General features: G+C 39.0%; 1 protein-coding gene across 1 annotated transcript in view; it reads right to left on the bottom strand.

The window, feature by feature from the left end:
* The window catches only part of GALNT9 (polypeptide N-acetylgalactosaminyltransferase 9), a 2,692,403-nt gene that overhangs the window by 285,283 nt on the left and 2,381,420 nt on the right, over positions 1 to 25,700 (bottom strand). The window contains exon 9 of the mRNA XM_044065518.1: positions 25,147 to 25,242. Coding sequence (XP_043921453.1) covers positions 25,147 to 25,242 — 96 coding nt within the window. The remainder of the gene's footprint in view (positions 1 to 25,146; positions 25,243 to 25,700) is intronic.

Raw genomic sequence — 25,700 nt, 5'->3', positions numbered from 1 at the left:
CCCACCTGTGGTTGTGGGTTCCCTGGCCATGGCAGCGGCCCTTTGCCAGGCATTGCATATGAGGTTGGTGGCATGATGCTGCACCTGTTCATATGTATGTGCATACAGGCCACCTAATTTACCTTGTGGACAGGGTCATCCCACAGGGTGCTCTTCTCCTACAGATGTTGCTGGCCTCAGACCAACAGTACTGTGTGGTTATGTATTATGGCTTCCATTATCAGGTTGTATTCCACTGGTGAAAATGTCTCCCACCAGTGATATGACATTGCACCTGGTAGACACTAATAGGGAAACACATCACAAGACCCCATACATTTGGCAACAGTATGTCCAGTACCTGCACATGTACCTTGAATACCAGTAGCCAACACTCACAACCATACCAGTAGCCACCACTCACAACCACATCATACCCCTGTAATCTATCAGCACAGTATCAGCTTACATTGCACTCCTGGTCCTAATGAGTCATATTGCCTGCAGTGAGAGCAAGTTGTTTGCATAATCTGTCATTCCTCATTCTGGTCTGTGTAAATGGATGACATTAGCCATCTTCCATGTGGATGGTGTGTGGATGGTGCTGCGGCTTGGTGTGACTACAGTGTGTAATGCAGCTGGGAGCACATGCTTGTGTTCATGTAGGATGCAGACAGGAATTATATGACATCCCATGGATACTTACATTTGTTGCCTTTCAGTAGGCAATATGGAGAGGTGTGGGTGCAGTGCATATCCACCTATAGTGATGCTGAGCCAGGGGTGTTATTTGCCCTAACCCTATCTGCATCAGGTTGCCTGTAGCTATGTTTTGTGTGCATGTGATCTGACTGGCCACCATTACAGGTTGGGTTGGTGTGTTGCCTCTGAGATTGCAGACATATGGGAAGATGGCCATGTGATTGTCCCTGGTGGATGTCTCCAATTTGTACTCATAGTTGGTCTTACAGTAATCCGCCTGTGACCTCATATGCTTTTTCAGACAATGGCTGACTTGATGCCAGGTTGGTTCCTGCCCCTACTTTGCCCTGCATAACCACTATAGGGACCAAGTCTGTGGTTTGTGTAATGGTGCTGTCCAGCAAAGGGGATTACTCTACATTGGTGGAGGCAGGTATAACAAGTAAGGTATTGCTGAGTCCATACAGCTATGTATGTGTTTAATCAGTTGTTTGTAGAGGGCATGGCCACAAAGTCATAACACAGTTGGACACCTCTCCAATTTAATAATGATAATCATGCTTATTGTACTAACCATGACTGTGCCAGGGCAATGCAATAACCAGTAGCTGTATAAATGTCACTCTTTTGGGTGCACAGTAACTAAGATTACACATGTGTACAACATGTACAGCTGTTTTAACTGACATTTTGCATCCCATGTCTGTTCTCATGAGATGGACACATGCACCTACTCATGCTGACATGTGCATAGCTAATACCTCACATAAATGTCTGTTTTTTGTCAGTATGGCACACTAAATTCACACTCTTGCTGCACAGTTATCTTTCTCAACCTGTTACAGCAGGACATCTGTTGGATACCATGAATACATCGGTGCAATGGGACAAAATCAGTGACAGTGTCTCAATATTGCTGTAGCATACTTGAGTCATTCAATAGCACAGTAGCCTTTGCACTAACAGGCATCCCCTGGAAGATGTCAACAGTCATATGGCAGGAAGAGAGGGGAAAGGCTAGGAGGGTGGTATTGAGGATATGAATTGTTAATGTTAGCAGTATGAGTGGTACAGGGACCAGGCTAGCTGATAATATGGCCAGGGGATGGTTGACATATCACGTGTGTGCAAGAGACCACATGGAAGGAGATTATGGCTGGATGTATGGTAGGCAGGTCACAATTGTGCTATCAAGGTGTGGACTGGAGGTGGAAGGGGGTAGGGCTTCTGCTGAAGGAACAGTATGCCAAGAGTCTTTTTGAAGGATGTCATAAGTGTCTGATAGAGTGATGTTCCTGAAGCTGTAAGCTGATGGCGTAATGATGACTGTTGTTAGTGCATATGCCATGCAAGTTGGTTGTGCGATGGATGAGAAAGAGAGATGTGACATCAGTTGGATGACGTGGTGATGACTGTACCCAAGGGTGACAGACTGGTCATTGCAGCAGATGTCAATGGGCATGTTGGTGAAGGGAACAGAGGAAATGGGGAATTGAGGGTTATGTGTATTGTGTTAAAAGGAATGGAGATGGTGAGGTGGTAGTGGAGTTTGAAAAAAGGATGTGCATGGCTGTGCTGAATACACACTACAACACGAGGGAGGAGCATAGGGTGACATACAAGACTGGAGTGAGATGCACACAAGTGGAATATATCCAATGTAGAAGGGCCGGTTTGAAGGAGATTGGAGACTGTAAAGTGGTGACAGGGGAAAATGCATTTAGGCAGCAGAGAATGTTGCTATGTGAGATGATGTTGGTGATTGAGATGAAGAGGAGTGTGGGGGCAGCACCAAGGATCAAATGATGTGAATTGGAAACGTGTGCTTGTGAGGTGGAGCTCAGGGAAGAGTTGAAACAGGCACTGGGTGGCAGTGACAATCTAACAAATATCTGGTTAAGTACAGCAGAGCAGGTAAGGGAGACAGCTAGATGGGTGCTTGGGGTGATATGTGGATGGAGGAAGCAGTACAAGGACACCTGTTGGTGGACTGAGGAAGTACTAGACAGTATACAGAGACAGAGGTTGGGGAAGAAGGAGTGGGATTATCAGAGAGATGAGGAAAGTAGGCAGGAGTATGAGAAGATGATGTGCATGGCAAAGAGAGGTGGCAAAGGCTGAGGATGGGCATATGAAGAGTTCTATGACAGGTTGGACACTAAGGAGGAATGAAAGGAATTGTACTGATTGGCTGGACAGATGCACTGAGCTAGGAAAGATGTGCAGCAGATTAGGGTGATAAAGGATGATGAGGTATATGTACTCACAAGCGAGGATAATGTGTTGAGCACATAGACAGTGTACTCTGAGAGACTGATGAATGAAGAGAATGAGACAGAGAAGGTTGGATGATGTGGGTATGGTGAATCAAGAAGTGCAATGGCTTAACAAGGAGTATGTAAAGATAGCTATGAACAGGATGAATACTGGTAAGCTTGTTGGTCCACATTACACACCTGTGGAAGAATGGGACTGATTAGGGGAAATGGCAGGGGTGTATTAGCCAGACTGTTTACTGATATCTTGGGAAGTGTGAGGTTGCATGAGGAGTGGAGAGAAAGTGTTTGGGTACGGTGTTAAGAATGAGGTTGATGTGCACAGCTGTGATAACTACAGAGGGATAACATTGACTAGTCACATCACAGCATGAAGTTATGGGTAAGAGGAGTGGAAGCTGGGTTATGCAGGGAGGTGAGGAGTACTGATCAGCAGTATGGTGTCATGTGTGGAAAGGGCACTACTGATGTGATGTTTGCTCTGAGACTGTCACTGGGGGAATACAGAGAAGGACAGAAGTTGCTCTGTGTCTCTCTGGACTTACAGAAAGCATATGACAGGGTGCCTAGACAGGAGTTGTGGTATTGTATGATGAAGTCATGAGTGGAGGAGATATATGTAAGAGTGGTGCAGGATATGTACAAGAGGGGTGTGAAAGGATTGAGGTCTGCATTAGGATTGATGGATGTGTTTAAGGTGGAGGTGGGATGAAATCAGGGATCAGCTGTGAGCCCTTTCTGATTTGCAATGGTGATGGACAGGTTGACAGACAAGGTCATATGGAAGTCCCCATTGAATATGTTGTTTGCAAATGACATTGTGATCTGTATTGAGTGTAGGGAACAGCTTTTGAAGAACCTGGAGAGGTGGACATATGTTCTAGAGTGGAGAGGAATGAAGGTCCACAGCACTATGACAGAATATCTGTGTGTGAATGAGAGGGAGAATAGCAGAATGTTGAGGATGCATGGAGTACAGCTGTCAAAGGTGGATGTGTTCAAATGATTAGGATCAACATGTCAGAGTAATGAGGACTATGGAGGACAGGTGTAGAAGAGAATACAGGCAGGATGGCGAGGGTGGAGAAGAGTGTCAGGAGTGATATGTGACAGATGAGTTCCAGTAAACGTGATATGTAAGGTCTACAAGTGTGTAGCGAGACCACCTGTTATATGGGTTGGAGGCAGTGGCACTGACAAAAATGCAGGGGGTCAGAACTGCACATTGCAGAGTTACAGATGTTATGATTTGCACTGGGTGTGACATGGGTGCACAGGTTTAGCAATGTGTATATGACAGGCTCAGGCCATGTTGGACGTTTATGAGACACTGTTGGAGAGGCAGCATTACATCAGTTTGGACATGTGCTGAAGAGGGGTGCTGAGTATATTGTGAAAAGGATTGTATGGATGTAGTTGCCAGGTAACAGGAAGAAAGAAAGGCCTCAGATAAAGTTTCTGGATGTGGTGAGAGAGGACATGCAGGTGGTTGGTGTGAGAGAGGAGGATTCAGAGGACTGGCAGAAATGTCAATAAATGATCCACTGTGGCAATCCTGAAAGGGAAAATCCAGCAGACAATGAAGGGGGATGTTGCAATGTCAGGCTTCACAGATTTGGCAAGGATTTGACTGACATAACACAACTCTATGGGCAAATGACTACAAATATGAGGCACACATATGGTCACTGTGCAGAACACTGGACAGTTGAATGGTATGAGCTCAGTATATAACATGCAGTTGCAGTTCAACACACACATTTGCTGCTGTAATTTACTCTGCACATGCTCTATATAGCTATCTTATATTTACAAGACAAAATGTGTATCATAGTTATATGCACAGGTAACATATGGATATGTACATCATCCCAGTAGCTGGCCTAGTCATTATAGACAAAGCCACATGCTATGACCATCAGTGCTGTTCAGCAGTACATCAGTACAGCAAGTCTTGTTGAGACATATGCTTTCAAACCCCTATTTTCCATTATTACAGACCACCTACTGCATTCCATTACATGCTTACTTGTTTCACATACATTTATTTCTGGATATTTCACAGATATATCTTTTCTTATTTTTTTTCTCACATTACTTCAGCTTTGCACTGATGGACTGTCTATGACAGAGGTGGTTTAAGTAGATGGCAGCTTGTCTTTTGTAGGTAATGCACATGAACATGTGATGGTCTGAGCACCAATTGGTGTTCCCCAGTTGCTGATTGCATGCAGAGCAGCTGTGTAGTTATTCCAATAGCTAATGCAATGGCAACACATTCCTATAATTGAGTACTCTATGTGAGCATTGGCCCTTTCCCTTACCCGTGAGGAAGAGATCCTGAAGGTGTGTGTGCTAATACCTCTTAGAACACGACCTGTGGAGACAAGCCAACTAAATGGTGAAGAAGATTCAAGTCTTAGGGGCAGAATGTGAGTATTACTGTTATATGTTTTGAATACTGCTTGTTTAACAGGGTTTTGTCTGAACATGCTACTTCTGAATGGGCTTCAGTCTGACAAAGGTCTGTGTCTGCATAGCTCTCAACTGTAGGGCTAGCCACATAATGGCCAGAGGTTTGCCTGTTATGTTTGGTCTGTTCACCAGACAGGTGCTGTCCCTGGCAGTAGCATACTCTGGTGAATGCAATCAGTGCATGCCAACATTCATTTCTCTTTCAGATTGTATATCCCTCAGAATAGATATGTTACAACAAACCCTGCAACACCAGCAATTTCCTCAGTGTACAACAGCAATATTTCAAGCATGGCTATGTTTTTGGGCCTCAGTCCCAAATTATGTCAGGCTTGGTACTGATGCCATACAGTAGGAGGTTGATAGGTAGGGTCTACCATTATTTTGTTCTGTCATTCCTGCTGAGGGGAAAGGGTGGACAACATTTGGGACTCTGTACATTCAAGAGGTTGGTGTATGTAGAATGCTCTTAAATGCCCTTGTAACATATTTTATGTGGGGGAGAGTAACAAGTGTTTTAAAACTAGGCTGTTAGAACATGTGAGACATATTACTGGTCATGAAGAAGACAGTTCTATAGCTGTACATTTCAATAATTCTCACCATCGGGGCAGTAGTCATGAAATAAGATTTTTTATGTACAGAATCTGTTTAAATTCTTAAATGTGATGCTTTATTGCCTAGGGGTTAAATGAGTTGTGTAACTGGAGGCTGTGTATATGCATATAATTAAGTGTAGTGTGTTCCAAGGTACAGCTTTGGAAAAAGTCTGTTTCGCAGTTTGGTCAAACAGTCATAAAGGAACAATTGCTATGTACAGCATCAATGTATGTTTTTAAATGTGATACTTTATCCCCTAGGGGGTTGACTGAGAAGTGTAATTGGAGGCTGTGCATTTAAATGTACATACGTGTTAATTGCTCCTTCTAATGTGTTACTCCTTGAAGGCTTTTTCAAAATCATCAGAGTAAAATGAACTTGTGTGAATTACTGGTTGTTTGTATTTTTGTTTACTATCTTCACTCACTATAGTTGTGTTGCTAAGAGGTCACTGTATATGTCTGGCCATCGTGTATGGTCTATCATGGTTTTGTAGCACCGTACTGTTCACTTATTATTTGGACTGGGGGGCAGATGTGAGTCTCATGGGTCCTTTCGTATCCAACTGTGCATGCTGGCCGAGTTATGGGTGGTCTATCAGCAGCATATGTTTGTATGGGCATTTAGAGACATGTGTGCATATATATTTTTTTATACATATATATATATATATATACATATATATATATATATATATATATATACACACACACACACACACACACACACACACACACACACACACACACACACACACACACACACACATCAGTATTTCTTAGTAATATATCTGTATATTGTTATACATATATATGTATCTTCACACATCTATCTTTCTATACATGTAAATATTTTTTTCATGTATATATTTGTAGATAATCATTCCTGATTGCACAGTATCTTTCCTATTGTAAACTGACTGTACTGCATGATATGTTGTAAAAAACATCCTAACATCTCACAGCTAAGATGGCCTAGTGGTAAATTGCTTTGACTATGGTTTATAGCATCCTGGGCTCAAGACTGAGCATGGCTGATTATTTTGTTGCTGGCCAGAAGAAGGGCTGCTGGATACAGAGTGATTAAGACACTTTTAAGCAGTAGTAAGTGGGTTTGCACAGGTTTGTGCCGTGCTAAGCGTTGCTAAAACACGGTTAAACTCATAGGCACTTAAACTATATAGACTTCGCTTACCGACGTGCAATTTCTCTTAGCAAGGCGTAAACCATTACATTTGCTCAGGATTACTTATATTTTCATTCTTAAGCAATCCTTAGCTGGTTTCAGCAGAGCTGTGTCAGACTTAGTTGGCTGCAAACAATTATTTAAATAAAAAATAAAAAAACTTTTTACATTTGCATATGGCATTTTCCCAGCTCTACACTACCATACGTGAGGCATATGTCTTACAAATATCATTCTAATTCATAAAAATTAATTTGCAACTGCTTCCACACATAAAATATGACCAGAGCTGGGATTCAAACCATGCATGTCTTGTACACTAAACTGGAGCTCTAACCACTACATTACATCAGCAATGAGGACATCTCCTTCACAATACTATTTGACTCTCAAACAGCATTTAAGCTGGGCTGAGCAAAGTGCAGTGGCACACAAACCCACTATGCTTTGCTTAACTTTCTTTTTTATTGTAAAAAAAAAAAAAAAAAAAATAAAGATGAATTTTTGAATTATTACATATATTTATCAGCAGGTTGCAGGCATGTGGGGCAGGGATCTGCCATTCCAGAGACAGTCATGTAGTGTGCGAGCTACTTCTTAGGGATTGTGTGCTTACTTTTTTTTTTTTATTTCAGTGTCCACAGACACTGACATGCTCAGTTTTACATTTTAGTCTCTGCGGACACTGAAATAAAACATAATATTAGAGCCAGGCTCTAATATTATGCTACTTCCTTGTTTGAAACTGCTGTACAGCACTTTCTGAGTGCAAGGGACATGTTTAAGTGTCCGTGCAGGACTTAGACATGCCCCTGTACTCGTACATGGATAGTGTAGGTGTAGGAATACAGCAGCGCACCCTCATTAATATGTAGGGTGTGCTGCTGCTGTATTCCTACACGGAACAGTCCATCCAAGAATAGACTATTCTTGCATGAACTGTTCATGAATCCGGCAGTAGGATTTGAACAGAGAACTACAAGTATACTGTTAACATAGTTAGGACACTGAAAGGCTCCACTCCCACACCCTCCTAAGTTATATATACCAACTCTGTATTTGCACCATAATAGAGAAAAGGGAAACCCCCCCCAAAATAGTATCCACCAGCTTATCTGATGCAGCACATCAGGGTGAAACCCACTGCAAAATTCAACTTTTTAAAGTAAAACTGCTATGCAGAAATGCCATTGTTGACATGTAACATAGCCCTGTACACTTAATTATAAATATCAGATTAATTCTATATTATAGGTCTGCCTTATATGAAATCCTTCTACATCTTGACCAATCAACGTAGCTGGCCAAATAGAAATTCAGTCCACTTTTACCCCACCATTGCTGCCAGCCTTAGAGTACTTGGCATTACCAAGTAATGTAGAAACTGCCTTCTTCTCACGTGACAAGCAGTTACTTCTAGATCACTTATGAAATGGTCTGTGAGGAAGGTAAATATCTTTAATACCTGAAGGCTACTCCCCTCACCAAATTAGATTGCCTGTGAGCTTCATACTAGGGTTGCCATGTTTTAAAATGCCTAAATTGGCACATTTTTATGTAAATGCATGAAAATGCAAGACAAACCATATTCACAATCATAGCAGTAGACCAAACCTCACTTTTTTGCCAAAAATAAAGCTCACTCTTGCAGATTTTGAGTTGTTTCCATTGTTTCACATAATATCTAGATGTTACAGGTGTTTTATGCAACTGATAGTGGATAGTTAGAAAATACTTTTTGGTTGAAATCCTAGGACATGTCACTTTTCATGTTTTTTCTCTGTAGGGCACAACTGCAAAACAGAGACTATCTTGCATTAAAAAGGACAGTTGGCAACCCTCATTCATTCATATCTCTGCATGAACTTCTCAAAACAGCATATGCTGAGGTTGTCAAGAAATCATTTGTCCCAGTCCACTTCAATAAACATATCACAACGAATGACATTTGATGACCTTTATTAAATTTTCACAAGACATAATTTGTTTACCAATGAGCCTATACTCCCCAGACTCTGGAATAGGCTGCCCATACATGTCAAGCAGAGCACCTCTTTGGCCCTATTCAAAAGGAACCTTGATGACTGGATGGGAGAAAGGAAATTCACCCCAGGGATCATGTCAGTTGCCCTGCTAGACAGGGGTCCAGGGAAGTAAATAGTGTGGGAAGAAATAGCCAGGGAATTGTTATGGCTAGGCATATATAAGCCCTAGGGCCGATATCCTAGTACTAACCTATGAACCTATGAACCAATATTTATTAATTACAACCAACACTTAGTACAGCTGAGCATAACATCTATGTAACATTAACTAGACAGCATGACCCCACTCATCCTGACCCAGTAAGCAGCATCCATACCTCCACTGGCTTACTTATGAAGCAGCGTACCACCACTCACTTCAGTTACCATTTATTGAATTACACATCCAACGAAATAAGCATCTTACCTCCGCTCTCTTATTTTACTTATCAAGCAGCTTCCAAGCGCTCACTGTTCTGACCAACTTATTGAATTGAATATCCAACCCTAAAGGGGGAACAGAAGAGGACAAGCCTGCCCCTCTGCTTCACCCTACCCAGACAAGTAAAATAGCCACAATCCACACTATTCCACCACAAAAAACAGGGAGGGAGGGTGGATAACAGGTTCACGCCAAAATGTAATTCTCTCTCTAGTTACACTTACCTAAACCTCTTAAGACCCTCCATACACTTACCTCATTTCCTCCCAGTCATCCCTCCTTTCCATTTAACCTTTTCATCCCACCCACACTCTTAATACCTGCTACTATATTTATCTGGCTCACCCCCAAAGATGTCCCTGGACAAATTGGTTTGTTACCGAACCTCATTTCCAAATCCTCCTAGAATCAGAAAAAGAAAGCCTCAGGTGCAAACAAATAGCACATCAGTATCTATCAAACAATGTACACATAGCATTAGGTCACATATTTCAGGGAGTCATAAGGCTGCACAGCATAAGCCTTTCATTTCCACCTGGTCTGCATCTACATATGGTCATTTTTTACTAGTTATTCACTCCATTTTTATCCATACAGATCAAAAGGCTGAATGATCATAGAATCACAGGATCATAAGAGTTTAGTAGGCTATCGACCTGGAAGTCATTTCAAGCCTAGCTGATTCATCCCAATGTAATACCATAGATATGCTAGTAAATACCCAGAATTGCATTTAATAATGACTGCCCATGTCCAGGAGGGTTGTGGGCACTATCCATTCAGCAAAAAGATGGATAGATTGTGTGAGAGAAGACCTGAGACAGTGAAGCATAATGTAGAAGAAGATAGGAGACTGGCATTGAATCAATAGCAATGGCGGGGGTTGATGCAACACCCAGACCCCATTAAGGAAATGGGAAAAAAAGGAGTGCTTGGTGTCTGGAATGAGGGAGGAAACCTGAGTACCTGGAAAAATGCATGCAAACATGAACAGAGCATGCAGAGTCCATACAGAAAATGATTATGTAAGAGCACCGAATCCTCAACCCATGTGACAGAAAACCTAACCAGTAAGCCATTGCATTGAAGTATCAGAATTTTAAATGATGCATCTTTCTAACAATAACATACCATTGTAGCCCAAGAAGTGAAAACCCTTAATGGTATGTTTATTTTAGTGGATGTTATTAATGAAGTTAAGAAACAATACTTTGCACCTAAATATAGCTTTGGTGAATGTTGTTAGTTTTTGCCAGTAACTGAAATTCATAGGTCACGTGTCTTAAAAAAAGTATATCTAATGGCACCTTACAGTACTTTGTTACTTTCATTGTTAATAAACTACAGGTAGGAAAGTATGTGGAAAGAAGTGTACAAATGTTTTATGTGTTAAGGGTGCTGTTAATAAACTGCAAGCAGGAAATAATACCGAAGTAAGTGTACGAATGTTTTATGTGTGAAAGTTGCACACTCCTTCCAGGTTCATAATATAACCCAATGCATATGCTTCTGAAGATACGGGGAAGTGTTACTAAACTCTGAAAGTCAGACAAACGGGGAGTGTACTCAGTGCCCTGGTCAAATTTCTGTTAATCAGTATGAATACCACCTTGTGACTCCCACGCAGATTGTCTGTAAGTCCAGTGGTCAGCAAAGCACAACTAAGTACTGAAACCGATTATTTCACAAAATGGTCCTGCATGTTTAAATTAGAAACACCGCTTTTACTTTGTGTAATGAATATGCTGTATTTATGTTCTGCCATAGCGGTGCAGCAGCGGCATTGTCCGTGAAACTGTCACTAGTGGACATCATTCAAAATAGAAGCAGAAATAGGTGAAAATGTTTGTCACTAGTGTGTGTGTGTGTGTGTGTGTGTGTGTGTGTGTGTGTGTGTGTGTGTGCGCGCGTGTGTTTTTCAAACTGCTTTTTTAAAATATTTTGGAATGCATGGTCCAAAAAGATAGTTAACAGAAAAATACATGGATAAAAAAAAATGCAATAAGTTACAACACTGGTCACAGAGACCCTTCAGCTTCCAAGATAAATTCATTCTACTTTTAGATTTTATGCACATATGTACGGCCTGATTCCAAAAGCCTTCCACAAAGGATAAGTTACCACTTAACCTGAGAGCAGGTGTTTTTGAATCTGGAACCCTGTGTTCAGCTCTGAGGTCATTGCTGTTCATACTAATGATGGATTACATTAGCAAACAAGTCAGGGGACAGATCAACAAAGTTGCTGTATGCAGATGATGTAGCATTACAGGCAGACTCTGAGCAAGAACTTCAGCAAAAGATAGGGGAATACAATGCAAAACTGAAGGCACATGGGATGAAACTAAGTACAGATAAGACAGTGGCAATGGCAGCAAATTGGGGAAATTAGAAGAAGCTGAGAATTGAGATAGAAGGGAAGACAGTGGAATAGGTTAACAACTTCAAGTATCTGGAAGTTGTGGTTGAGAAGAAGGGAAGTCTGAATGAAAAAATGAAGAGCCTGAGATGAGTGATAGGATGCACACTGCCAGACAGACGAAGAAATGAGGACAGAACAGCAGAAACCAAAGTAGCTCCAATTGCTGAAAAGAACAAAGAGAACAGATTACGGTGCTTCAGAAATTTGTGCAGAAAAGCAGAAGACAGTTTGGTGAAGATGATTTCAGACAGACAGGAAGAAGGTAAGAGGAAATGAGGGTGTCCAGCAAAGAGGTGGATGGATTGTGTGAGAGAAGATCTGTAACAGTTAGGCATGAGTGTTGAAGAATGCAGGAGTGTAGCACTGAAATCAAGAGAGATGGTGACATTTAACATGACACACCTACCCCATGTAGAAAATTGAAAAAGGAGGTTGATTATGATGATGATGATGACGAAGACCAGAAGAGAAGGGGATTGATTCTTTTCTGTAAGTTCTACAGAAGTACACTGAAGCTTAGATAGGAGTTCTAGTCGAAATGTTAGGTATTTGAAGGAAGATACTTGTTCTAAGGGAATGTTGTTGTGATCATAAACTATGATGGTCTTGGAGGATCTATTGATCCTTTGCTTAGTTCCAAAAGACATTATTTTGGTTTTTGATGTGTTTAGTATGAATTTATTGTTTGCAATCCAATCACTAAGGAATTGCCAGTCCACAACGGGAAACTGGCAAAGAGGTTAAGGTTGTGAGCTGTAGTTCCTGTGTACAGGGTTTGATTCCCTCAGCCCACTGTGTGACCTTGAGCAAGTCCCTTAACCAAACATTGTTCCTGAGTTGCCCCTATAAAGGGACTGTATGTCTAGTGGGCCACCTGGTTAACAAATAGGTATAATAATAATAATATTATTATTATTATTATTATTATTATTATTATTATTATTATTATTATAAGTCAGCTTGTGGTTCCTCTTGTAAACTGGATAGTGAGTGTCTAGACCGGTATAGAACCATATCATTGGTGTATAAAAATGGGAAGATGTAGCTGGTCTTTGGAAATTGGTTATTATGTATGGAGAAAAGCAGGGGTCAAGAAATTACCCTGGAGGGACTCCTTAGATTAGTGGGGTAGTACAGGATGTCCTAGCATTATAGATAAATATAAAGTACTAACTGGAGAGATAGCTATGGAGCCAAGGAATGACATTCCGACTAATAGCAAACTCTGTCAGGAACAGCAGAACAGAAATGTTAATCAAGTCAAATGTTCTAGCAAGGTATATAGCCCTTGTGGTCATTAGCCTAGTATGTGCCTATACCTATGAAAATTGCTGCTGATAGCATGCCCTTATCCAATTATCTAAGAATGTTATCTGTAATAGGCCAGAGGACTGCTGAGATGTCCCTCCATGACCAAAAACCATGCTGTTTGTGGGGCAGAAGGTGGTACTTATTGATGTAATCTGTGGGATGAGGGCAGATTGCTTTTAGAATATCTTGTGAAGAGTGGGCAGGACTGACAAGGGTCAGAAGTGTGAAGGGAGAGTAGGATTGATTTATTTAGGGAGAAGACTAATTATGGCATTTTCCAGGTATTAGGCATAGTATCTGTTGTAAGTCAAATATTAAAGATTAATTGTAGGGGCTTTAGCAGAAGTCTCGAGAGTGATGGATTAAAAAAGGATGGAGGTTGTCCTTTCCTGGAGGTCAACCTTGCTGAACGGGGAAGGAGGTTTTTAAGTAAGATTTATCTGCAGTGAAAAGGAAGAATGTATTCTGGGGGTGAGAGGTGTTGGGTGAGGTAACTTAGGTGTTTGAGGAAATCAATAAAAAAGGAAGCCAGCCCAATTGTACAGAAGCAGGGTGCCTGCAGGTGTCACTGGCAACCCGAGGTCAGGAATCGACTCAGGCTGTCAGTAACACTGTCCTGGGCGGAATAAAGTGGCTTCTGACCTGGGCAAAAACCCAATGCCTAGTTGAGACTAAGAGTCTCACAGGACATCTCAAGTATGAAGAGATGGAATTAAATCAGCAAGAAAAGGAGAGTAATATTCCTAGAAATTAATTCCTCCTCAGGTCCTAGTGAGTGCCTTCACATGATGTTTTCGCAAGGGTCAGAAGTGTAGGATAAAAATAAAAAAAGTTGGCTATGGGTGCACAAGTCACAGTAAAAAAAGTGCCCACTCCTGGTGTACACATTAATGCCAGGACTGGGAAAAAAGGCACTGTAGAACCCTCAAGACATGGAAACATTTCTACCACAGAGTTAGGCCAAGCTCAGGAAGAGGATGACACACCTGTGAGAGAAGGAAGTAGTCCACAAACAACACAAATATTTGACTGGTCAAAAAGCGGCATATGAATGACAAAGTGGACTGTTGAGGATAAGGAAGAAAAAAACTATAAACCAATTAAGAGAAGAAGTTTCACTGTTAGAAGAATATAGAAAAGAGAACAGATCATCAAAAATTCTTAGAAAGACAGATGTGGGAAAAGCAATGTAGTATCAGAATAGACCTGGATCAGTCATACACTATTGCCAATAATAAACTGAACATAGCAGTACAAACACAAAAACATTGATGGTATACAGATAAAAATAAAGGGAAAATAGGAAATAACAACCCAACATGATGCTATGCAGGTAGGTAGATGCGCGGCCAAACCAATCAAATGAACAACACTAGGCCAGCAATATACGATCCAGAAGTAATAAAAATAGAAAAATTAAATGGAAAACATGAAAATGGCTGAATAATAAGCCTTTTATTAAACAGACCGGTTTCGGCAACCAATGCCTTCTTCAGTGTATAACCCTTATACACTGAAGAAGGCATTGGTTGCCGAAAAAATACAAAATAGGAAATAAACAATTATCTGCTTATCAAAAGTGTTCTAAAAAGATCTAGGAAACAAAGCAAAGCAAAATGAATAAAAACATCTCAAAAAAGAAGAGACACATTTTGGAGAAATATTTATGAAGACCCTGTTGAACATAACAAAGATACTGAAGGGATAGAAGAATTAAAAGAAACAGTGAGGAGCTCTAATAAGGAGGATATTAAATGGGGCGAAGTAATGGGCAGAGGCACTGGAATGGAATTAAGAAAAGCTTTTAAGTGGAAAAACCTGGGCCCAGATGCAGTACCTAACTCTTTGCTAAAAGTATTAGCATCTTTGCACAAAGATTTAGCCCTGAGTAAGAATTGTACATCCTGAACAAATATCAGCCTGTTTAATAAAAGGAAAATTAATGTTCCTCCTTAAGAGTGAACCTACAAGCCATCATAAGAATTATAGACTAATAACGTGTGTTCCAACAATATACAAATTATATACTGAAATTGGCGCAGATAGGGTTTATCGTGATTTAGAAATAAAAATCAATTGTTTCAACAGAACAAAAAGGTAGCAAAGAAAGTCATGGGGAGGGGGCACTAAAGGGTAAAGTAGATAATCATGACACTCCCAAAAGGGAGGGTAAGGAGCTAGCAGTCCAAGATTTGGAACTATATTACAGTGCAGCTCAGATTAAATTATTGTATGCCATTCAGGTGGCAGATTTGTATGCCAAGTGAAAGAATATAATGATGCTCATTCAGGGTTTTAACCAGAGAGAGAGAAATAAATGTACATATGGTTCAAGGGGAAAGGAAGTCTAAAAGACAGTACATTAGTAGGGCAGCTAATTGAAAAAGTACAGAAAAACTTCACTCTAAAAGGAGGTTAGTTGATGAAAATTTGAGTTATGGACAATTGGCACGGTAAACAGCAAGAAGAGATTGGATAACAAGTTCCTTCGTCAGTGGGAAGCAACTTAAAGAAATACTCTGCTCTGGGAGAAGATCAGGAAGTCAGACAGGGTGATGACATGAAATGAGTACAGAGACATCCCCTCCCCAGTTCCTTAATAAAACTTTTGCAATTCAGGGGACTAATAAGGGTATTGGAGAACTTTGACAGAGAAACACAGATGAAAGGGTTCTAGTGGTCTAAGATAATTAAGATGCTAATACAGGCTATAATAGAAGAAGCAAATAAAAACATACTGAGCAGAATATATCAGGCGCTGGTGTTTTCCAATAAGAAGGGAGCAATTCAGAAACAGATAAGTGTGTGGAGGTCAGACATTACAAGGAAATGAATGGGTGAAATATTGCAAGAGTTAAGTTTGAATTGGAGTGAAGTAAACAAATGCAGGAAATTTAGGATGTCTGGATAGAAGTATATATATATATATATATATATATATATATATATATATATATATATATATGTGTGTGTGTGTGTGTGTGTATTTCTAAGCTCCAAACAAATTAAATATGATGTTCCGCAGAAGTAATAGAAACTGTTGGAGGTGTCAGCAAGAAGTAATAGGAGATTGGAAGCATATTTTCTAGGAATGTAACAGCCTGCCTACCTTTAAAAGAGACTTGCAATGGTTAATTAATAAAGTGATGAGAATGACAATACATTTGAAAGAAGATGACTATCATTTTAATATAGTAGAGAGGCCAGAGAGGCCTAAAGTCTTAAATTATAAGCATGCATTGGCAGCATTAAAGAACAAAATCACTAAAAATCGGAAATCCATAAACAAACACAACATAGAAGAATTAATAAAAGCAATGAATGAAGAAATAGGGGGAGACAGAACTGAAGACATTTCCTGAAGGGGAAGCAAATTTTCTTCAGAAGAAATGGGAAAGGTGGAGAAATATGGCAAGAATAGAAGGGATGAAGGAAGTAGAAGTTGGATATGGTTAACAGGGATAAATAGATAGGAATGGTAAGGTGTTATGGGCTGGATGGGCTATAATAATAAATAGAAGAATGTATTGAGGTACCCAATCCATTGTCATAATCTGCATTATTCATTTTATTTAACATTTGTTTACTGGGAAAGTCTGACTTGGAACAAAGCCAATTTTCAGCAGCAGTCCGGGGAGAACTACTTCAGATACATGTCTTTGCGATTATAAAGGATGTTGTTAAAAAAAAACACACAAATATTTGTATATCAATGTAAAAAGGTACAAAATGTGTTCTGCATGTCTGAATGCAAAGTGTAATAAATCAGTATAAAAAAACAGAAGTCATATGGAAAAAAGTATCACTTGCTGTTAATCAAAGCCATACTAGAGTTGTAAAAGGGGACACATCTAAATACAACATGGTTAGTACAAAAAACATTTGACAACATCTCACATTCATGTATAAAGGAAAGCTTACAGATGTATTGATCAACTACATTACAGTGACGGGGTAAACGTCTTTGCAGATGAACCATGACAAAGGGCAAATTATTATCCCAGGGCTAAAAATGTAAAGAGGAGATATTCCAGGGTGAATATTTTTGCCATAGATGTTTGTCTTGCCCTGAATCCATTAAGATAATCAGATTACTTTACTGTTACAATTTGGCTTCCAGATATCAGCCTTGTTTAAAGACTTCTTATCTCTTTTTTTGTGGATGGCTTAAAATTGTTCAGTTCATTAGATGAGGAGTTGAAATTACATCTACAAACAGTTAAAACTTTCTCAGATGATATAAGGATGACATTTGAACCTGATACATGTTCAAAAAGCAAAATTTCAAAAAAGAAAGCTGCAGCACCATGAAAAACATCAACTCTGGACAGATGTGTGATGTAAAAAAACATGAGTAGGAGGGACTGCATTCATTTTTGAGACTAGATAAAGGACTGATAATTAAGCATTAACAGATAAGAATAAAGCTCAATAAGAAATACTTCAGGAGACTAAACCTAATGTTGAAAACTGCTTTAACATCTAGGAATAAAGAAGAAGCCATAAATCAATTTGCACTTCCCGTTCTAACCTACAGCTTTTAGGTGATTGACTGGCCCCAAAACCTATTATTGCAACAATTAAACAAGAAACCAAGAAAAATATTTCATGCTTATCAAATGATATGTAAAAATCAATGCATAGCAAGAAAATATATATTTCTTACTCTAAAGGAGATATGGACTTCTTCAAAATTGATTACATGTATAGATTTGTAATAGTATCACTGCATACATATCTATTGACCTATCAGATTAAAACACAGCAAAAGTTTTAAAACATGAGAAAAAGAAGTCTGAGATGACATCTTTGCTTAGTTTAGCAGAAGCATTTTGGTGTCAAGCGGGAATGAAAACAGAACCAGAAGTAGACAAAAACTGAACAGCAAATGGATGTGCCAAAAACAAAAGAAAGAATATAAGGAAAATGATCACATGAGAAGGAAAGAAACATGGAAAATCCACAGATATAGTGGTAAGTACAGACATCTTATGGAACTATTCCATACTGAACAAGATTTAAAGCAGGAATGGTTAAGGAGAGGTGAACTGAAACCAAAAGATGAAAGGCTAATAAGGATGGCCCAGGACAGTGGACTATGTACACACTGGTTTACAAAGTCCGTTGAAAAGGTGGGAGAAACAGACAAATGCAGGCTCTGTAAAGCAGAACTGGAAACAGTCACACATATTCTTGCTGGGTGTGATACACTCGTGGCAGAGGCATGCGTACTAAAAGGCACAACAACCTGGCAAGACTGTTGCATTGGGGACAGTATAGAAGTAGCTGAGAAGCATTGGAACCAGAACCTCAAACATTATAGAGAATGATGAAGTTTATATTGCATAGACTCACCCATTACCAACAGTTCAAAAAAGAGATGCCAGAAAACCAGATATGGTAGTCCATGAAAAAAAGACAAAAGTAGCATTAATTCTTAAAATTGCTACACCCAATGATTATAGTTTCTAATGTACAGAGATACACAAAGTTCCAATAGTAGTACAAGCAATAGGTCTAATAAAAAATAATCTGCAGTCATGTTTATAGATGCTACCAATGCATGTAACTTTATGAACTGCAGGAGGGTTCACTTCTGGGCACATCACAGGTGCTGCAAAGAGAACTTTTGGATAACATCAAAGATTGAAACAATATTAATTTCATGAACTTCAAAGATAACACTGATTTAGAAATACAGTCTATTCTCTTCATGGTATTAGAAATCCTAAACACTGGGAGAAATTAAACTGGGGTGCCTCCTTATGGCAGAAGGAAGAAGTAGTCCACAAAAGCCACAAACTCTGACAGACGAAAAAAAGGATTGAATGGAGAGATGAAATCAGCAAGAAAAGGAGAGTAGTATTGCTGGAAATGAATTTCTTCCTCAAGTCTTAGTGAGTACCTTCATGTGGTGGAGCCTGTTTTCACAAATATTACCAAAATGATAGTGCTGTATAGACTGCATCCTTTATAGCATATATCATGGAGGGAGGTAGGTTAAAAAGTAAAGACAACTGGGTGCACGGGTCCTAAGATAAAAAATAAATAAATGCATACTCTTGGTATGAAAAAAAAACTGTAGAATCCTCAGCATGTGGAAACAGTCTTACCACAATGTTTGGCCTGGCTCAGGAACAGGATGTCTCCCCTTTGCCAGAAGGAAGTAGCTCGTAAAAAACACAAAAACGGACAGGCCAAAAAAGAGGCATCGGGATAACAAAGTGGACTGTTCAGGATTAGGAAGAAATTATGTATTATTGTTATTACACAAAATGCCCAAAATTTCCAGACAAATGATATGCAGAAACATTTTCAGAGAAATTAGTCAAAAGAAAAATACTTGCACATGAAAAACTGTCAAAAGTTGCAAATTAACATTTGTATTCATTAATTCAACAGATCCCTGAAAAACATTACATGGACAAAAACTGGGCAGCCTAAAAAAAGAAGAAAAAGTGTATGTTTGGAATTAAAAAGAACAAAACCTAGAGATTTTTGAAAGGTATAAAACATAAACATGGACACGGAAAGAAAAATAGATTGTGTATGGTGCAATATCTGTGCAAAGCAGAAAGTCATACTAATCAATGCAAAAAAAGAAATGCAGCTCCAAATATATTTGAAGAGAAATACAGACAAATGCAACCAGACATGTAACATTTCACAGTACAAAAAATAAGAAAACACGAAGGAATATAGAAAAGAGTATTAATAAGGTTCGAATTAAACAAACAGAAAATGAAGTTATAGATTATCTAAGAAGCGAAGGATTTAACATGGAGAATCCAACACAGGTAATGGTGCAGCACGATGAAAAAATGGGCTCCCAGATTAAGGAGGAGCAAGTTGTGTGTGTGGGGGATGGTTATCTGAAGAAGATTTGCCACAAGAGTATACTCTAGAGCTTTCTGTAGGAGATTGGTATGAATGTCCATTTGAAGTTGTATAACAAGAGAAGAAGCAGAAAACAGTGACATCTGTAACACAGGTAAGTTTGTGGAGTGATGGATCACTGGGTTCCCATATGAAGAAGCACCAGCAGAAGAAGCAGGGTGTATCTGAAGAGCATATGAAACAGGAAGATGGCCTGGAGCTTTCTGTAGAATACTTATAAGAATCAATCCAGAAAAAAATGTTCTAAAAAAAGACCTGCTTGATTTACTAGAGACGGATAACCATACTAAGATAGATGAAAGAAAAAAACAGATTTCAGAAAGTAAATAAGACCTAAAATGTTACATGACTGGTAAAACAAATGAACCCAGTAATCTTGGACTATTAAGAGAAATTCATGTGATATAACATAAATAAACAGGATATACAGTATTACTGTGCAACTAATCTTGTAATGGATTAATTATTATCACAAAGACTGTCCAGATTTCTAATTTTATTTATTTATTTTTGGTTAAAAATTTAAACGTTACAGGATATACCAATAGAAGTAAATCTGGATGACCATTATATTCCATTGATATATGCGCAGATTTACAATGGGCACACTGGTTGGGCTGACCAATCAGCATGCTACTTTTTGAATGCTAAGGGGCAGTCATTGTATAATTTGTTTTTCTGTTCTTACTTTGAGTTTTGGTGTGACTGACTTACCCCAAAAGTATTGAATCAATTGAACACAAAAGCAAGAAAAACACTTCATGTTTACCAAATGATATATAAAAACTAGTGTATACCATGATTATGTATCCCTTGATCTGAGGGAGTTACGAGTCTTATTGAAACTGTCTACATGAATAGATCTGCAATTACAATCATGGGACTGCATACATATCTGCTGGTCTTGTCAGATCCAAGCATAGTGAAAGTTGTAAAGCATGAGGAGAAAAAAATCTAAGATGATGTCTTTGATTTGTTTAGAAGCATTCCTGAATAAAGAAGGAATGGAAATCAAACCACAAGCAGAATAAAATTAGACAGCAACTGAAAGTGCCATAAAAGGAAAAAGGACTAGAAGAAAAGGAAAAAGCATTATTGGAAGGACCATAAATATAGCGGCAAAAATAGATATTTTCTGAAAAAATGTCATATTGACCATGATTTGACATAAAAATGTTTAAGGAGAGGAAAATTAGACGCAAAAGATGAAAGAATATTAATGGTGGTTCAAGATAGTGGGTTATGTACATGTATGTACATGTTGGTTTATAAAGTCCATTGAAAAAATGTGAGAAATAGATGAATGTGGGGTCTGTAAATCAGAAATGGAAACAGAAATCTCATTGCTAAGTGTGATATATTCATGGCTGAGGATCTATATATACAAAGCATACCTTCCAACCATACTGAATTACTCGTTTTTTTACCGAGTTTTGGGGTCCAAATAATGGGGTGCCACGATTCCTGAATGGCACTCCTTAATTTCCGAATTTCCTGGTGTTTTTACTTAAAATTTTTTTCCTGGTTTTTGAGCTGATGTCATCACATGCACAATGACGTCAGCTCCATGAAATGGCCATCCTGAAGGATTTGAGCTCAAGGGCTCAACATGCATGCATTTCCAGCTGTTCCTTAGTTGTTAGCAGGAACAGAACAAGCTGGGAAAATGCTTTGCTATTGCCTACAGAGCTGCTGTTTCCCTGGAATGGATAGAAATTTGTGAGCTGCCATTTGCCTGGTATTTATGGGCGTGCCTGGAAGGAGAAGATTTGTTTGCAGAGGTATTTATGGAGAGAAGCTGCCATTTTGGTTTGCAGAGGTATTTATGGATGGAAGCTGCCATTTAAGGAGTGTGTCTGCTTTGGGTTTAAGCTATTAGCTGCTATTTTGTATGCAGAGGATTTAAGGTGTGTGTGTGTGTGTGTGTGTGTGTGTGTGTGTGTGTGTGTGTGTGTGTGTGTGTGTGTGTGCACCTGGTGGCTAGAGGAGATACTCAGGCTCAAACCCTGTGCCTTAGGTACAGGTGACAAGAACCTAAAGTCCCTACCCACCACCACTTGTGAAAATTTCCCAGATTTATGCCTCATATTTTTGTTCTGTTCCTCATAAAATCTGTGGTTTTCAGCATTTTGTGGCAAATCAGTGAAGGATTGAATTCACTAAATAATAACAGGCATTTGAATTCAGACTTCATATTCTTCAGAAAAACTAAATGGTAACACAAAACTGTTTATTCTAGCAATTTTTTAAGTTTATAAGATCAGTATTAGAAATGTGTCCCTATTTTTGGGGCTGTGTTCCCCATTACTGGCTTTGTCCAGGTTTTTTGTGCTAAGAGGTTGAGAGTAGCCATGGTCAGAAGTGAGAACTGAATTCTGTATTCTTCCATTATTGGCTTTGTCGAGGTTTTTTGTGCTAAGAGGTTGAGAGCTATGGTGAGAAGTGAGAACTGGATTCATTAAATGATAGCCATTTAAGTTTCAGTCTTCCTAAAGTTTATATCTTTCAGGAAACTGCTGACTTGGTATAGTGGTGTGTTGCTCTGACTGTAGTGCACAGGGTCCTGGGTCCAAGTCTTGGCAGTGAGATGCATGGTGGTAACAACAAAGATGCATGGTGGTAACACAACATTTTATTCTAGCAACTTTCCAAAATTATACAAGCAATGTTTAAAATTTGTCCCTGATTTTTGGTCTTTTGTCCCACCCTCCCCAAATAAAATTTGGCTTTTTCCATATTTCTTGTGCTGCAAAGTTGAGAGATACAGTTGAGTGGATTTTATAAGGAGCTGAGAGTTTCAGGGAAAGAAAAGGTTAGTGTTGCTTATGCTGAGTGTGCTTGCATTGTTGACAGCATAACAAGTTAAATACTTGCTTTTGATGCAGAAGACTGTGGGTTCTACTGCCACAGTATGTAGATGCATTGCTGATACTGTACTGTGTTGTACTTTTATAGGGAGTGCATGTAACAAGTCAAGGGTCTAGTTACAGATTGAACAGAAGTGAGAAAATGTCATGCACAAGGGCATTTTTGTCTAAGTTGAAAGAGCAAAAAATATTAATGCAAATTCAGGAACAGAAAATCAGAATGATTATATTCTGTGCTGCATAATAAAAAAATGTGTGTGTGGAAGTAGACTTTTATGATAGAAATGTACTGAACTGGGCAATTTTGTCATTGGTTCATTTTGTTTCATTGCCTACTGTAAAAAATGTTCAAACAATAAATTTAAAATGCACTCTAAGTCTAACAAGTGTGCTGTACTATACGAGGAATATAATTTAATAAAGTCAGGAAGGTATATCAAAGACCACGTATGTTTCTTGTTTTGTGTGCAAGAAGCCTATGATTTGAAAACAGCCCAAAGGTAATATTTATCCACCACTGTCCAGATGCATTTTCTTTGGATATGGTGTGGGTTTTAATGATGTTTCAATGAATGTGAGTTTCAAGGGCAGAGAAGTTTTAATGCTATGTTTATTTTCATTCTGAGACAGTATTGCTTTGTTTAGAAGATGACTATTAGTGTTTGTGCATTGTGCTATAAAATGTAAAAATAAAACCCAAATAATCAATGTAGAAGTAAAGCAGTATGCACATTAGCGTTTAGTAAATGGGGTGAAATGGCCAGGTAATGGGACATTGAATGACTACAGGGCGACTCTCATGCCATATTTTGGTTGTCTGTTCTTCAGTTTGCATTTGAAATCTGGTATCCCATAGTTCCATTGGAGCGGGCAGGGTTATATAATTCTGTATGCTAATTTTATGTTAATCAGCGTGCAGATTTGTACATATTTTTCATGGGCCTTGTCCAGATTTTTGATGTTTCCAGGTTGAGAGGTATGATCCAAAGGCATAATAATGTGGCAAGACTATTCCACTGGGAATTGTGTGAACACTACAATATAGAAGTAGCTGCAAGACATTGGAATCATAAACCACAAAATATTATCAACAATGATGAAGTTTATATGACACATGGTCACCCGTTAGTAACAGTTCAAAAAATAGATACAAGAAAGCCCAGTATCGTAGTTCTCAAAAAAGACAATAGTAGCTTTGATTGTTGTAATTGTTACACATAACAATTACAGTGTCTTACATACTGAGAGATACAAAGTCTCAAAATAACAGAATTTGCATGCAGGAATGACTTCAATGTGGAAGAAAGGTACCCAGATGGCTCCAGTAGCAGCATAAACAGCAGGATTAATAAAAAAATACAATTTTACTTGAATTTGTTAATAATTCATGTAACCCTGTTTAAACTACAGAAGTAGGTAATTCTAGGCACATTGCAGGTGCTGAGAACAACACTCTTGGCTATCATCAATGACTGAAGAAATATCAATTTCATGAAATTTAATTCTATCCTTTGTTAGGAATGTAGTCTATTCCCATCAAAGTATGTAAAAAAAACTACCATATGGAGAAATTAAACAGGGGGTAGTGATGACCTTCTGACATCACTACACTATTCTGCCTCTACAGCTAGACTAGCTTATCAGCTACTATGAGTATAAGGTCTCCCAGGCTCCACCCTTATTTATCCCTACTAGATATCTTACTCACTGGGTCTATCAAAGAGGATTTACTTCTTGAGGAGTCAGGGAGCCAACCTGAAGAAAGAACACACCCGAGATATCTGGAAAGGAGACATTTGGAGATTTGGGGATAGGTAAGGATGAGAGCAGAAGCCATGGAAAACAGCCTGAGTTGATATGGGATTGAAAGGGATTTGTGGAGAGTTAAAAAAAACAACAAAACAATTAAAAAATACAGAGGCGGGTACATGTAGCAAAAGGAAGAAATAGAAACAGCATGATCTTACCTGAGATGACATCCCATGACATGGATAAAGAATTGCTTTGTCATCATCCTCCATGCCCTGGTCCAGACAGTAGCCACTAGCCTTACCATTGCGCACCTGTAGACATAAATAGAGAATAAATGTGGAAGATGTAGACAAATATTTCAATGCACCTCTATTCTGCAAACTGACTTGGCATTTGGAAAGTAATGGAAGAGGTACTTGGCACCTTATTTTCTTTATTTAGTATTTGCAGTGCTGCCACTGGTGCAAACTGAAATTGTGCTCTTTACATGAGCTGGACAATAACCATATTGGATGTTAGCTAGAGTTTCAATATTTCACAGAGAACCCGGGAATCTGTTCTTAACTGCTGGAATCCCAGTGATTCAGTGGTCATTATGGCATGGTTTGCTTCTCCCCTTGAGCAAATTCACAAGTTTGCTTCTCCCACCTTTCCCCAGTCACAGGCCTGTGCTGCTACAGGTAGCTCTACCACAAGGGAAAGACTGAAGAAATGTATTTTCTTTTTTCTTTATTATGTTTTTTTCAGTCCCCTCTTGGACACTCTGACA

The sequence above is a fragment of the Protopterus annectens genome, chromosome 1.part0 (assembly GCF_019279795.1).
Source record: "Protopterus annectens isolate FY-2018-M chromosome 1.part0, PAN1.0, whole genome shotgun sequence".
NCBI classification, from domain to species: domain Eukaryota; kingdom Metazoa; phylum Chordata; order Ceratodontiformes; family Protopteridae; genus Protopterus; species Protopterus annectens.
Note: the sequence above shows the minus strand (reverse complement) of the source record. Positions and strands in the feature narration are given on the sequence as shown.